Source organism: Ranitomeya imitator, chromosome 1 (assembly GCF_032444005.1).
Source record: "Ranitomeya imitator isolate aRanImi1 chromosome 1, aRanImi1.pri, whole genome shotgun sequence".
In the NCBI taxonomy this organism is placed as follows: domain Eukaryota; kingdom Metazoa; phylum Chordata; class Amphibia; order Anura; family Dendrobatidae; genus Ranitomeya; species Ranitomeya imitator.
This window is the reverse complement of record NC_091282.1, coordinates 1,226,650,780-1,226,667,882: the sequence shown is the minus strand read 5'-3', so window position 1 is coordinate 1,226,667,882 and position 17,103 is coordinate 1,226,650,780. Positions and strand designations below refer to the sequence as shown.

Sequence of the window (17,103 nt, the reverse complement as noted above, 5' to 3'; positions counted from 1 at the left end):
CTCTGGCTGTTATAACATAGTGAACCTCTGGCTGTTAGGACCTGCTGCCCCTCTGGCTGTTAGGACATGCTGCCACCCTGGCTGTTATGATCTGATGCCCCTCTAGCAGTCATTATCTACTGCCCCTCTGGCTGTTATAACATAGTGAACCTCTGGCTGTTAGGACCTGCTGCCCCTCTGGCTGTTATGATCTGTTGGCCCTCTAGCTGTTATAACATAGTGAACCTCTGGCTGTTAGGACCTGCTGCCCCTCTGGCTGTTATGATCTGTTGTATGATCTTTTTATTGCAGAAAATCCACAGTGTCCCCCCCGCAATCCTCTGAATCCAGGGAGAACCAAAAGAAAACATGGACGTGGAGCGGGATCAGTTAATGGCGGCCTCCATCGGGAACATGGACTGGCTGCAGCTTTGTATGACGGCGTCGGACTCTCAGGTCCAGGCCGACAGATATGTAAGTGTCAGCCCTTCTGCCGACAACACGAGGGTCCGGCTCTGTTCTTTGCCTCCAGTTCATATTAAAGGCTGTGGATTGAAGGCAGCAAATCCCAGATAATCCGCTCCGCCCCGGTAATCTGCGGCCATCTGTCCCTGTTACATTATATGATTTGAGAAAAAGCGTGATGTTTACATAAAGGATGATCGTTTAATGAGAAGCTGGCGGGAGACATGGAACTAACGCTGATTTAGGTAATCTTCACAATATGGCGCCCATCATTAGACAATGCAGCTCGCTGTACCGCCGCAATCAAACATTTATTTAACCCCGATTTCTAATTCGGTTTGTCAGTGAAATTTACAATCTTTCTGCTGCTTATAATAAACGAGTGTAAATAGCTCAGAACAACTAATATATCATGTGGTTCCTCCAAATTCAGCAACAAATCACACATTTACTGACTCCTGCAGTCTCAGGACTATTCCCTCTTTTTTACCAGCGTCTTTAATACGTAGTGGTAGTGGTGCACATCTGGCTACTATGACCTGTTGTCCCTCTCGCTGTTATAACCTGGTGACTCTCTGACTGTTATTATCTGCTATTCCTCTGGATGTTATGACCTGTTGCCCCTTTGGCTGTTATAACCTGGTGACACTCTGGCTGTTATGACCTGCTTACCTTCTGGCTGTTATGATATGATGACTCTCTGGCTGTTAGAATCTGATGCCCCATTTGTTGTTATAACCCGGTGCAACTCTGGCTGTTATGACCTGGTGCCCCTCTGGCTGTTAGGATCTGCTGCCCCTCTGGCAGTTAAAATCTGCTACCCTTCTGGTTGCTATGACCGGGTGCCCCTCTGGCTGTTAAGATCTGCTATCCCTCTGTCTGTTAAGAACTGCTGCCACTCTGGCTGTTATGACCTGGTGACAATCTGGCTATTATGGCATGCTGCCCCTCTGGCTGTTATGATCTGATGCCCCTCTGGTTAGTATGACTTGGTGCCCGTCTGGCTGTTATGACCTGGTGCCCCTCTGGCTGTTAGAATCTGCTGCCCCTTTCACTGTTAATATCTGCTGCTCCTCTGGCTGTCATGACCTGCTGCACCTCTATCTGTTATGACCTGATGTCCATCTGGCTGTTCTAACCTGGTCCCCTCTGGCTGTTGGGATCTGCTGCCCCTCTGGTGGTTGGTGCCCCTCTGGCTGGGGGAAAATTTCCAGGCATTTGAAACTTTTTCCCAATTTTCAGCACATTAAGTAATAAAACGAAGGAGTCGTCTGGCGAATACCAAGGCCTGACACAGACATATGGTGAAAGCGATTGGAAGAAGACAATCACGTGGTGATAATCGCAGAGATTTAGGATCAGGCTGTGATACCGGTACACAGAGCTCATCATCCACCTCTCTGATGATGATACCGGTGCACAGAGCTCATCATCCACCTCTCTGATGATGATACCGGTGCACAGAGCTCATCATCCACCTCTCTGATGGTGATATCGGTGCACAGAGCTCATCATCCACCTCTCTGATGATGATATCGGTACACAGAGCTCATCATCCACCTCTCTGATGATGATACCGGTGCACAGAGCTCATCATCCACCTCTCTGATGATGATATCGCTGCACAGAGCTCATCATCCACCTCTCTGATAATGACATCGGTGCACAGAGCTCATCATCCACCTCTCTGATGATGATATCAGTGCACAGAGCTCATCATCCACCTCTCTGATGGTGATATCGGTGCACAGAGCTCATCATCCACCTCTCTGATAATGACATCGGTGCACAGAGCTCATCATCCACCTCTCTGATGATGATATCAGTGCACAGAGCTCATCATCCACCTCTCTGATGATGATATCAGTGCACAGAGCTCATCATCCACCTCTCTGATGGTGATATCGGTGCACAGAGCTCATCATCCACCTCTCTGATGATAATATCGCTGCACAGAGCTCACTATCCACCTCTCTGATGATGATATCGGTACACAGAGCTCATCATCCACCTCTCTGATGGTGATATCGCTGCACAGAGCTCATCATCCACCTCTCTGATGGTGATATCGGTGCACAGAGCTCATCATCCACCTCTCTGATGGTGATATCGGTACACAGAGCTCATCATCCACCTCTCTGATGGTGATATCGGTGCACAGAGCTCATCATCCACCTCTCTGATGGTGATATCGGTACACAGAGCTCATCATCCACCTCTCTGATGGTGATATCGGTGCACAGAGCTCATCATCCACCTCTCTGATGGTGATATCGGTGCACAGAGCTCATCATCCACCTCTCTGATGGTGATATCGGTACACAGAGCTCATCATCCACCTCTCTGATGGTGATATCGCTGCACAGAGCTCATCATCCACCTCTCTGATGGTGATATCGGTGCACAGAGCTCATCATCCACCTCTCTGATGGTGATATCGGTACACAGAGCTCATCATCCACCTCTCTGATGGTGATATCGGTGCACAGAGCTCATCATCCACCTCTCTGATGGTGATATCGGTGCACAGAGCTCATCATCCACCTCTCTGATGGTGATACCGGTGCACAGAGCTCATCATCCACCTCTCTGATGATGATATCGGTGCACAGAGCTCATCATCCACCTCTCTGATGGTAATACCGCTGCACAGAGCTCATCATCCACCTCTCTGATGGTGATACCGGTACACAGAGCTCATCATCCACCTCTCTGATGGTGATATCGGTGCACAGAGCTCATTATCCACCTCTCTGATGGAGATACCGGTACACAGAGCTCATCATCCACCTCTCTGATGATGATATCAGTGCACAGAGCTCATCATCCACCTCTCTGATGGTGATACCGGTACACAGAGCTCATCATCCACCTCTCTGATGGTGATATCGGTGCACAGAGCTCATCATCCACCTCTCTGATGGTGATACCGGTGCACAGAGCTCACTATCCACCTCTCTGATGGTGATATCGCTGCACAGAGCTCATCATCCACCTCTCTGATGGTGATATCGGTGTACAGAGCTCATCATCCACCTCTCTGATGGTGATATCGGTACACAGAGCTCATCATCCACCTCTCTGATGGTGATACCGGTGCACAGAGCTCATCATCCACCTCTCTGATGGTGATATCGCTGCACAGAGCTCATCATCCACCTCTCTGATGGTGATATCGGTGTACAGAGCTCATCATCCACCTCTCTGATGGTGATATCGGTGCACAGAGCTCATCATCCACCTCTCTGATGGTGATATCGGTGCACAGAGCTCATCATCCACCTCTCTGATGGTGATATCGGTGTACAGAGCTCATCATCCACCTCTCTGATGGAGATATCGGTGCACAGAGCTCATCATCCACCTCTCTGATGGTGATATCGGTGCACAGAGCTCATCATCCACCTCTCTGATGGTGATACCGGTGCACAGAGCTCATCATCCACCTCTCTGATGGTGATATCGGTGCACAGAGCTCATCATCCACCTCTCTGATGATGATATCGGTGCACAGAGCTCATCATCCACCTCTCTGATGGTGATAACGGTGCACAGAGCTCATCATCCACCTCTCTGATGGTGATACCGGTGCACAGAGCTCATCATCCACCTCTCTGATGGTGATATCGCTGCACAGAGCTCATCATCCACCTCTCTGATGGTGATATCGGTGTACAGAGCTCATCATCCACCTCTCTGATGGTGATATTGGTGCACAGAGCTCATCATCCACCTCTCTGATGGTGATATCGGTGCACAGAGCTCAACATCCACCTCTCTGATGGTGATATCGGTGCACAGAGCTCATCATCCACCTCTCTGATGGTGATATCGGTGTACAGAGCTCATCATCCACCTCTCTGATGGTGATATCGGTACACAGAGCTCATCATCCACCTCTCTGATGGTGATATCGGTGCACAGAGCTCATCATCCACCTCTCTGATGGTGATATCGGTACACAGAGCTCATCATCCACCTCTCTGATGGTGATATCGGTGCACAGAGCTCATCATCCACCTCTCTGATGGTGATATCGGTGCACAGAGCTCATCATCCACCTCTCTGATGATGATATCGGTGCACAGAGCTCATCATCCACCTCTCTGATGGTGATAACGGTGCACAGAGCTCATCATCCACCTCTCTGATGGTGATACCGGTGCACAGAGCTCATCATCCACCTCTCTGATGGTGATATCGGTGCACAGAGCTCATCATCCACCTCTCTGATGGTGACATCGGTGCACAGAGCTCATCATCCACCTCTCTGATGGTGATAACGGTGCACAGAGCTCATCATCCACCTCTCTGATGGTGATACCGGTGCACAGAGCTCATCATCCACCTCTCTGATGGTGACATCGGTGCACAGAGCTCATCATCCACCTCTCTGATGGTGATACCGCTGCACAGAGCTCATCATCCACCTCTCTGATGGTGATATCGGTGCACAGAGCTCATCATCCACCTCTCTGATGATGATATCGCTGCACAGAGCTCATCATCCACCTCTCTGATGGTGATATTGGTGCACAGAGCTCATCATCCACCTCTATGATGGTGATACCGCTGCACAGAGCTCATCATCCACCTCTCTGATGGTGATATCGGTGCACAGAGCTCATCATCCACCTCTCTGATGATGATATCGCTGCACAGAGCTCATCATCCACCTCTCTGATGGTGATATTGGTGCACAGAGCTCATCATCCACCTCTATGATGGTGATACCGCTGCACAGAGCTCATCATCCACCTCTCTGATGGTGACATCGGTGCACAGAGCTCATCATCCACCTCTCTGATGGTGATACCGCTGCACAGAGCTCATCATCCACCTCTCTGATGGTGATATCGGTGCACAGAGCTCATCATCCACCTCTCTGATGATGATATCGCTGCACAGAGCTCATCATCCACCTCTCTGATGGTGATATTGGTGCACAGAGCTCATCATCCACCTCTCTGATGATGATATCGCTGCACAGAGCTCATCATCCACCTCTCTGATGGTGATATTGGTGCACAGAGCTCATCATCCACCTCTCTGATGATGATATCGGTACACAGAGCTCATCATCCACCTCTCTGATGGTGATACCGGTACACAGAGCTCACCATCCACCTCTCTGATGGTGATATCGGTACACAGAGCTCATCATCCACCTCTCTGATGGTGATATCGGTGCACAGAGCTCATCATCCACCTCTCTGATGGTGATATCGCTGCACAGAGCTCATTATCCACCTTTCTGATGATGATATCGGTGCACAGAGCTAATCATCCACCTCTCTGATGATGATATCGCTGCACAGAGCTCATTATCCACCTTTCTGATGATGATATCGGTGCACAGAGCTCATCATCCACCTCTCTGATGATGATATCGGTGCACAGAGCTCATCATCCACCTCTCTGATGATGATATCGGTGCACAGAGCTCATTATCCACCTCTCTGATGGTGATACATAGTAACATAGTAACATAGTTAGTAAGGCCGAAAAAAGCCATTTGTCCATCCAGTTCAGCCTATATTCCATCATAATAAATACCCAGATCTACGTCCTTCTACAGAACCTAATAATTGTATGATACAATATTGTTCTGCTCCAGGAAGACATCCAGGCCTCTCTTGAACCCCTCGACTGAGTTCGCCATCACCACCTCCTCAGGCAAGCAATTCCAGATTCTCACTGCCCTAACAGTAAAGAATCCTCTTCTATGTTGGTGGAAAAACCTTCTCTCCTCCAGACGCAAAGAATGCCCCCTTGTGCCCGTCACCTTCCTTGGTATAAACAGATCCTCAGCGAGATATTTGTATTGTCCCCTTATATACTTATACATGGTTATTAGATCGCCCCTCAGTCGTCTTTTTTCTAGACTAAATAATCCTAATTTCGCTAATCTATCTGGGTATTGTAGTTCTCCCATCCCCTTTATTAATTTTGTTGCCCTCCTTTGTACTCTCTCTAGTTCCATTATATCCTTCCTGAGCACCGGTGCCCAAAACTGGACACAGTACTCCATGTGCGGTCTAACTAGGGATTTGTACAGAGGCAGTATAATGCTCTCATCATGTGTATCCAGACCTCTTTTAATGCACCCCATGATCCTGTTTGCCTTGGCAGCTGCTGCCTGGCACTGGCTGCTCCAGGTAAGTTTATCATTAACTAGGATCCCCAAGTCCTTCTCCCTGTCAGATTTACCCAGTGGTTTCCCGTTCAGTGTGTAATGGTGATATTGATTCCTTCTTCCCATGTGTATAACCTTACATTTATCATTGTTAAACCTCATCTGCCACCTTTCAGCCCAAGTTTCCAACTTATCCAGATCCATCTGTAGCAGAATACTATCTTCTCTTGTATTAACTGCTTTACATAGTTTTGTATCATCTGCAAATATCGATATTTTACTGTGTAAACCTTCTACCAGATCATTAATGAATATGTTGAAGAGAACAGGTCCCAATACTGACCCCTGCGGTACCCCACTGGTCACAGCGACCCAGTTAGAGACTATACCATTTATAACCACCCTCTGCTTTCTATCACTAAGCCAGTTACTAACCCATTTACACACATTTTCCCCCAGACCAAGCATTCTCATTTTGTGTACCAACCTCTTGTGCGGCACGGTATCAAACGCTTTGGAAAAATCGAGATATACCACGTCCAATGACTCACCGTGGTCCAGTCTATAGCTTACCTCTTCATAAAAACTGATTAGATTGGTTTGACAGGAGCGATTTCTCATAAACCCATGCTGATATGGAGTTAAACAGTTATTCTCATTGAGATAATCCAGAATAACATCCCTCAGAAACCCTTCAAATATTTTACCAACAATAGAGGTTAGACTTACTGGCCTATAATTTCCAGGTTCACTTTTAGAGCCCTTTTTGAATATTGGCACCACATTTGCTATGCGCCAGTCCTGCGGAACAGACCCTGTCGCTATAGAGTCCCTAAAAATAAGAAATAATGGTTTATCTATTACATTACTTAGTTCTCTTAGTACTCGTGGGTGTATGCCATCCGGACCCGGAGATTTATCTATTTTAATCTTATTTAGCCGGTTTCGCACCTCTTCTTGGGTTAGATTGGTGACCCTTAATATAGGGTTTTCATTGTTTCTTGGGATTTCACCTAGCATTTCATTTTCCACCGTGAATACCGTGGAGAAGAAGGTGTTTAATATGTTAGCTTTTTCCTCGTCATCTACAACCATTCTTTCCTCACTATTTTTTAAGGGGCCTACATTTTCAGTTTTTATTCTTTTACTATTGATATAGTTGAAGAACAGTTTGGGATTAGTTTTAATCTCCTTAGCAATGTGCTTCTCTGTTTCCTTTTTGGCAGCTTTAATTAGTTTTTTAGATAAAGTATTTTTCTCCCTATAGTTTTTTAGAGCTTCAATGGTGCCATCCTGCTTTAGTAGTGCAAATGCTTTCTTTTTACTGTTAATTGCCTGTCTTACTTCTTTGTTTAGCCACATTGGGTTTTTCCTATTTCTAGTCCTTTTATTCCCACAAGGTATAAACCGCTTACACTGCCTATTTAGGATGTTCTTAAACATTTCCCATTTATTATCTGTATTATTAGTTCTGAGGATATTGTCCCAGTCTCATTGGTGCACAGAGCTCATCATCCACCTCTCTGATGATGATACCGGTGCACAGAGCTCATCATCCACCTCTCTGATGATGATACCGGTGCACAGAGCTCATCATCCACCTCTCTGATGATGATACCGGTGCACAGAGCTCATCATCCACCTCTCTGATGGTGATATCGGTACACAGAGCTCATCATCCACCTCTCTGATGATGATACCGGTGCACAGAGCTCATCATCCACCTCTCTGATGATGATATCGCTGCACAGAGCTCATCATCCACCTCTCTAATGGTGATATCGGTGTACAGAGCTCATCATCCACCTCTCTGATGATGATATCGCTGCACAGAGCTCATCATCCACCTCTCTGATGGAGATATCGGTGCACAGAGCTCACCATCCACCTCTCTGATGGTGATACCGGTGCACAGAGCTCATCATCCACCTCTCTGATGGTGATATCGGTGCACAGAGCTCATCATCCACCTCTCTGATGGTGATATCGGTGCACAGAGCTCATCATCCACCTCTCTGATGATGATATCGGTGCACAGAGCTCATCATCCACCTCTCTGATGATGATATCGGTGCACAGAGCTCATCATCCACCTCTCTGATGATGATATCGCTGCACAGAGCTCATCATCCACCTCTCTGATGGTGATATCGGTGCACAGAGCTCATCATCCACCTCTCTGATGGTGATACCGGTGCACAGAGCTCATCATCCACCTCTCTGATGGTGATATCGGTGCACAGAGCTCATCATCCACCTCTCTGATGGTGATACCGGTGCACAGAGCTCATCATCCACCTCTCTGATGATGATATCGGTGCACAGAGCTCATCATCCACCTCTCTGATGATGATATCGCTGCACAGAGCTCATCATCCACCTCTCTGATGGTGATACCGGTGCACAGAGCTCATCATCCACCTCTCTGATGGTGATATCGGTGCACAGAGCTCATCATCCACCTCTCTGATGGAGATATCGCTGCACAGAGCTCATCATCCACCTCTCTGATGATGATATCGGTGCACAGAGCTCACCATCCACCTCTCTGATGGTGATATCGGTGCACAGAGCTCATCATCCACCTCTCTGATGATGATATCAGTGCACAGAGCTCATCATCCACCTCTCTGATGGTGATATCGCTGCACAGAGCTCATCATCCACCTCTCTGATGGTGATATCGCTGCACAGAGCTCATCATCCACCTCTCTGATGATGATATCGGTGCACAGAGCTCACCATCCACCTCTCTGATGGTGATACCGGTGCACAGAGCTCATCATCCACCTCTCTGATGGTGATATCGGTGCACAGAGCTCATCATCCACCTCTCTGATGGTGATATCGGTGCACAGAGCTCATCATCCACCTCTCTGATGGTGACATCGGTGCACAGAGCTCATCATCCACCTCTCTGATGGTGATATCGGTGCACAGAGCTCATCATCCACCTCTCTGATGATGATATCGCTGCACAGAGCTCATCATCCACCTCTCTGATGGTGATATCGGTGCACAGAGCTCATCATCCACCTCTCTGATGATGATACCGGTACACAGAGCTCATCATCCACCTCTCTGATGGAGATAACGGTACACAGAGCTCATCATCCACCTCTCTGATGGTGATACCGGTACACAGAGCTCATCATCCACCTCTCTGATGATGATATCGGTGCACAGAGCTCATCATCCACCTCTCTGATGGTGATATCGGTGCACAGAGCTCATCATCCACCTCTCTGATGGTGATATCGGTGCACAGAGCTCATCATCCACCTCTCTGATGGTGATATCGGTGCACAGAGCTCATCATCCACCTCTCTGATGGTGATATCGGTGCACAGAGCTCATCATCCACCTCTCTGATGATGATATCGGTGCACAGAGCTCATCATCCACCTCTCTGATTGTGATATCGGTGCACAGAGCTCATCATCCACCTCTCTGATGATGATACTGGTGCACAGAGCTCATCATCCACCTCTCTGATGGTGATATCGGTGCACAGAGCTCATCATCCACCTCTCTGATGGTGATATCGGTGCACAGAGCTCATCATCCACCTCTCTGATGGTGATAACGGTGCACAGAGCTCATCATCCACCTCTCTGATGATGATATCGGTGCACAGAGCTCATCATCCACCTCTCTGATGATGATATCGGTGCACAGAGCTCATCATCCACCTCTCTGATGATGATATCGGTGCACAGAGCTCATCATCCACCTCTCTGATGGTGATACCGGTGCACAGAGCTCATCATCCACCTCTCTGATGGTGATACCGGTGCACAGAGCTCATCATCCACCTCTCTGATGATGATATCGCTGCACAGAGCTCATCATCCACCTCTCTGATGATGATATCGGTGCACAGAGCTCATCATCCACCTCTCTGATGGTGATACCGGTGCACAGAGCTCATCATCCACCTCTCTGATGGTGATATCAGTGCACAGAGCTCATCATCCACCTCTCTGATGATGATATCGCTGCACAGAGCTCATCATCCACCTCTCTGATGATGATATCAGTGCACAGAGCTCATCATCCACCTCTCTGATGGTGATATCGCTGCACAGAGCTCATCATCCACATCTCTGATGGTGATATCGCTGCACAGAGCTCATCATCCACCTCTCTGATGATGATATTGGTGCACAGAGCTCATCATCCACCTCTCTGATGATGATATCGCTGCACAGAGCTCATCATCCACCTCTCTGATGGTGATATCGGTGCACAGAGCTCATTATCCACCTCTCTGATGATGATATCGGTGCACAGAGCTCATCATCCACCTCTCTGATGATGATACCGGTGCACAGAGCTCATCATCCACCTCTCTGATGGTGATATCGGTGCACAGAGCTCATCATCCACCTCTCTGATGGTGATATCGGTACACAGAGCTCATCATCCACCTCTCTGATGGTGTTATCGGTGCACAGAGCTCATCATCCACCTCTCTGATGGTGATATCGGTACACAGAGCTCATCATCCACCTCTCTGATGGTGATATCGGTGCACAGAGCTCATCATCCACCTCTCTGATGATGATATCGGTGCACAGAGCTCATCATCCACCTCTCTGATGATGATATCGGTGCACAGAGCTCATCATCCACCTCTCTGATGGTGATATCGGTGCACAGAGCTCATCATCCACCTCTCTGATGATGATATCGGTACACAGAGCTCATCATCCACCTCTCTGATGATGATATCAGTGCACAGAGCTCATCATCCACCTCTCTGATGATGATATCGGTGCACAGAGCTCATCATCCACCTCTCTGATGGTGATACCGGTGCACAGAGCTCATCATCCACCTCTCTGATGGTGATATCGGTGCACAGAGCTCATCATCCACCTCTCTGATGATGATATCGGTGCACAGAGCTCATCATCCACCTCTCTGATGATGATATCGGTGCACAGAGCTCATCATCCACCTCTCTGATGATGATATCGGTGCACAGAGCTCATCATCCACCTCTCTCATGGTGATATCAGTGCACAGAGCTCATCATCCACCTCTCTGATGGAGATATCGGTGCACAGAGCTCATCATCCACCTCTCTGATGATGATACCGGTGCACAGAGCTCATCATCCACCTCTCTGATGGAGATATCGGTGCACAGAGCTCATCATCCACCTCTCTGATGGAGATATCGGTGCACAGAGCTCATCATCCACCTCTCTGATGATGATACCGGTGCACAGAGCTCATCATCCACCTCTCTGATGGTGATATCAGTGCACAGAGCTCATCATCCACCTCTCTGATGATGATATCGGTGCACAGAGCTCATCATCCACCTCTCTGATGATGATATCGGTGCACAGAGCTCATCATCCACCTCTCTGATGATGATATCGGTGCACAGAGCTCATCATCCACCTCTCTGATGGTGATATCGGTGCACAGAGCTCATCATCCACCTCTCTGATGATGATATCGGTGCACAGAGCTCATCATCCACCTCTCTGATGGTGATATCGGTGCACAGAGCTCATCATCCACCTCTCTGATGATGATATCGCTGCACAGAGCTCATCATCCACCTCTCTCATGGTGATATCAGTGCACAGAGCTCATCATCCACCTCTCTGATGATGATATCGGTGCACAGAGCTCATCATCCACCTCTCTGATGATGATACCGGTGCACAGAGCTCATCATCCACCTCTCTGATGGTGATATCAGTGCACAGAGCTCATCATCCACCTCTCTGATGGTGATATCGGTGTACAGAGCTCATCATCCACCTCTCTGATGGTGATATCGGTGCACAGAGCTCATCATCCACCTCTCTGATGATGATATCGGTGCACAGAGCTCATCATCCACCTCTCTGATGATGATATCGGTGCACAGAGCTCATCATCCACCTCTCTGATGGTGATATCGGTGCACAGAGCTCATCATCCACCTCTCTGATGATGATATCGGTGCACAGAGCTCATCATCCACCTCTCTGATGGTGATATCGGTGCACAGAGCTCATCATCCACCTCTCTGATGGAGATAACGGTGCACAGAGCTCATCATCCACCTCTCTGATAGTGATATCGGTGCACAGAGCTCATCATCCACCTCTCTGATGGTGATTTGTTGCTTTTGGCAGGGGTTCACCGCACTGCACATGGCGGCCATCCACAGCCATCTCCGGTGCCTGGCTCTACTGCTGGAGGACCACGGAATGGATGTGAACGCACCCAGCACCTATGGATGGCGAGCGCTGCACTTGGTGATGAATCAGAAGAGTGGGCACCGGGTGCTGCCATGTCTGCAATACCTGCTGCAGCGCGGAGCCGATGTCAATGTGTGAGTCACCACATATACACAACACCCAGGAGGTGAGGGAGGCCCCCAAAATAAGGAGAGACCCCCGAGCATTAACGTCTCCTGCCAAAATCCGTACCTAATCAAAAGACTCACTGTATACCTCACCAATGAGGTTCTGCAGCAGCTAAGAAGTATAACGATGTTCTGCAGCAGCTAAGGTATATGATGAGGTTCTGCAGCAGCTGAGGTGTGATGAGGTTCTGCAGCATCTGAGGTGTGTGATGAGGTTCTGCAGCATCTGAGGTGTGTGATGAGGTTCTGCAGCAGCTGAGGTGTATGATGAGGTTCTGCAGCAGCTGAGGTGTATGATGAGGTTCTGCAGCAGCTGAGGTGTGTGATGAGGTTCTGCAGCAGCTGAGGTGTATGATGAGGTTCTGCAGCAGCTGAGGTGTGTGATGAGGTTCTGCAGCAGCTGAGAGGTATGATGAGGTTCTGCAGCAGCTGAGGTGTGTGATGAGGTTCTGCAGCAGTTGAGGTGTGTGATGAGGTTCTGCAGCAGCTGAGGTGTGTGATGAGGTTCTGCAGCAGCTGAGGTGTGTGATGAGGTTCTGTAGCAGCTGAGGTGTGTGATGAGGTTCTGCAGCAGCTGAGGTGTGTGATGAGGTTCTGTAGCAGCTGAGGTGTGTGATGAGGTTCTGCAGCAGCTGAGGTGTGTGATGAGGTTCTGGTGAAGTGCTCGGAGTCTTTCCTACACACAGATCCCACATGTGTATGTATTTAGGCGGAGTCAGAGCGGCTGCACCCCCCTGCACCGGGCCGCCAGCGAGGGTCTGGAGGACTGTATCGCGATCCTGGTGGACGCTGGAGCCAACGTCCACGCTGAGGACTCAGAGGGCAACAAACCCATCGACCTGTGTCACCTCCGCTGCAGACGATCCTCCGCCAGGTCAGTGACAAACGTGGACTGTGCCACACAGGAGAGGATTGGATACACTGGACAGTAATACTCAGAGTAGGATTAGATACACTAGATGGAACCACACATGAGAGGATTGGATACACTGGACAGTAATACTCACAGCACAGTAGGATTAGATACAGATACAGGATTAGAGGATTAGATAGTACCACACACGATAGTACACATGAGTACTACTCACAGCACAGTAGGATTAGATACACTAGCTGGTACCACACATGACAGTAAACATGAGTACTACTCACAGCACAGTAGGATTAGATACACTAGATAGTACCACACACGATAGTACACATGAGTACTACTCACAGCACAGTAGGATTAGATACACTAGCTGGTACCACACACGACAGTAAACATGAGTACTACTCACAGCACAGTAGGATTAGATACACTAGCTGGTACCACACACAGTAGGATTGGATACACTGGGCTGTACTACCCACAGTAGGATTAGATACACTAGATAGTACCACACACGATAGTACACATGAGTACTACTCACAGCACAGTAGGATTAGATACACTAGCTGGTACCACACACGATAGTACACATGAGTACTACTCACAGCACAGTAGGATTAGATACACTAGCTGGTACCACACACGATAGTACACATGAGTACTACTCACAGCACAGTAGGATTAGATACACTAGCTGGTACCACACACAGTAGGATTGGATACACTGGGCTGTACTACCCACAGTAGGATTAGATACACTAGATAGTACCACACACGATAGTACACATGAGTACTACTCACAGCACAGTAGGATTAGATACACTAGCTGGTACCACACACGGTAGGATTGGATACACTGGGCTGTACTGCACAATATGATCAGATACACAGACTCGCCATTATCCACGTTAGTTGTCCAGTCTTTCCCCATGACGGTCGCCCTCCTCCATGTAGGTACCTCCGCAGTGCCATGTGGAAGAAAGACAAAAAGGATTTTGCCCGGGAAATGAAGAAGTTGGAGAAAATCAAACAAAACATTGAGGAATCAGAAGAGGACGCCATATTACAGATGCAGGTGGGCTCAGCCCTCACTGAGGGTCAGTAAATGTTCAGGGCCCGGGGGTGGGGTAGTTTGGCAAGTACCCCTCATCTCTACGCCAGAAGTGGTGGAGTCAGGGCTTTATCATGTACCCAAGCTCCACCGTGAGACCACCATTCCTGTGTAGACCCTTATGATGGGACAATGTGGGACTTGTCGGCACTAGTGATGAGCGAGTGTACTCGTTGCTTGGGATTTCCTGAGCATGCTCGGGTGGTCTCCGAGTATTTATGACCGCTCGGAGATTTAGTTTATCATGGCAGCTCAATGATTTACAGCTACTAGCCAGCTTGAATACATGTGGGGATTCCCTAGCAACCAGGCAACCCCCACATGTACTCAGCCTGGCTAGTAGTTGTAAATCATTCAGCTGCGGTGATGAAAACTAAATCTCCGAGCAGTCACAAATACTCGGAGACCTCCCGAGCATGTTTTGGGAAAACCGGACCAACGAGCATACTCGCTCATCACTAGTCGGCATCTTTTTGGGAAGGCTCTCTTCCTCCATAGAAGCAGTAACCTAATTTCTGATTCCCTTCAGCAGATTCCTTGTTGCGATTGCCCCAAAACTAAGAATATGACGGAAGAGTTGAACAAGATTAGCTTAAAAATGGAAACTTCGCCAAAGTCAGCACCAGCTCCTCAACGAACGTCCTCCAGAAGTAATAAATCTCCAAAGATAACGAAGAAGGGAATACTCCAAAAAGAAAATACCAAAAAAGTAATGTCACCAAAAGGGAGAGTAAAGGTCAGCGATGAAGAAAGGGTGGCATCGAAGAACTGTGTTTGGAACGTAAGCACCAACCCACACACATCACCCACCGTATGTATTAACCGGGCACCGGCGCTATGGCAGGGCGCTTACCCAGAAGAGGTCACCAAGAAGGACATCAGTTCCCGAGTATTTCTGACTAAAGATGAACAGGGGCAACTAAAAATCCAGACCTTACAAGGCCAAGTCTTCTCTCCACCAAGCCTGCCCCATGAAGTCATCGGGAGGAGCCTGTTCCCACAGAGAGGACCTCAGGAGCGGATACGGGTTCTCAAAGACTTCAAGGCCACTCATGTCTTTGATGTTCCAAGGAAGCAGCAGTCCAATGAGGCTCACAAGCCAGAGTCAGAAATCTCTTATCACCTAAGACGGGACCTGGACTTGAAATTCAGGAAGCCACATAGATGGCCACTGTCAGACGATCTCCTGTAGCCAAGGGAGGGAGATCACAACTGGTTGGTTTCCTTATTAAAATCTCCTTGTAGCTTCAGACTTCTCTTGTGTAGAGGTCTACCTCCCATGTTGGTTCTCCAGGATGGTGCTGTCTTCACTAGCTCTCATGTATCAGCACAACCTCATTACTGGTCCACTTTTCTCTTCTACAGGCCGTAAGATACCTCCTCTCCCTTGCAGAGATCTTCCGTGTATTCTGTCCATACTGATAAACTTCCTGTGTAACCTCTCCCACTACCACCTTACGGTCTGCCTTGTGCATGACTGTCTCCCAATCTACACTCTCTGCAGTACTCTGCCCTCCTTAAATGCTTTCCTCCCTCTCCGCACTATGATCTCCTGTACCAATTGTTGTTAGACGTATGTTACAAGCTGCTGGACAACCAGCTATGTACAGGAGGTGCACAGACTTTACAGCAGCAAAACTGAATTATTGTTTTAATGTAGACTATTTAGAAAGTGGCTTCATTTTACACTCAGGAAGCAACTAAACAATTCCAAAATAAATAAAAAAACCGTGTCAAGGCGATCTGCCCTGACTGAAGACTTGGATGCTTTCTTCCCTCTCCACTCTGATCTGCTTCATACAGTCCCCTTCTTTTTATGGCTATTCTTACACCCGGAGGAGAGCAGACACAGCTAGACATTGTGAGATATCTATTAATGTCACAAGCCTCAGGGCAACCAGCTACACACAGGAAGAACACAGACTCTACCACAGCGAGATGGAGGGGTTATTTTAATATTAATAATAATCTTTATTTATATAGCGCCAACATATTCTGCAGCGCTTTACAGTTTAACAGCTTCAAACACAACAGTCATAAGTAACAATGTTAACAATACAATAAGTAAAGCACAATAAGCCGCCCCTGCTCGTGAGAGCTTACAATCTACAATGAGGTGGGGAGATGCAAAGTACAGGTGTGTATTTACAATGATGTATTTACAAT

General features: G+C 48.1%; 1 protein-coding gene across 3 annotated transcripts in view; it reads left to right on the top strand.

Annotated features, from left to right (window-relative positions):
* Positions 1-16,679, top strand: part of ANKRD53 (ankyrin repeat domain 53) — a 32,491-nt gene extending 15,812 nt beyond the window's left edge. The window contains exons 2-6 of one of the 3 annotated variants that reach the window (XM_069745108.1): positions 292-453; positions 12,723-12,922; positions 13,665-13,829; positions 14,781-14,901; positions 15,470-16,679. In XM_069745108.1, the coding sequence (XP_069601209.1) occupies positions 349-453; positions 12,723-12,922; positions 13,665-13,829; positions 14,781-14,901; positions 15,470-16,129 (1,251 nt within the window). In that variant the 5' untranslated portion in view covers positions 292-348 and the 3' untranslated portion in view covers positions 16,130-16,679. Of the gene's footprint in view, positions 1-291; positions 690-12,722; positions 12,923-13,664; positions 13,830-14,780; positions 14,902-15,466 lie in introns of those variants that run through there. The other 2 variants (XM_069745107.1, XM_069745109.1) reach the window with 2 other exon arrangements.
* The last annotated feature ends 424 nt before the right edge of the window (positions 16,680-17,103 follow it).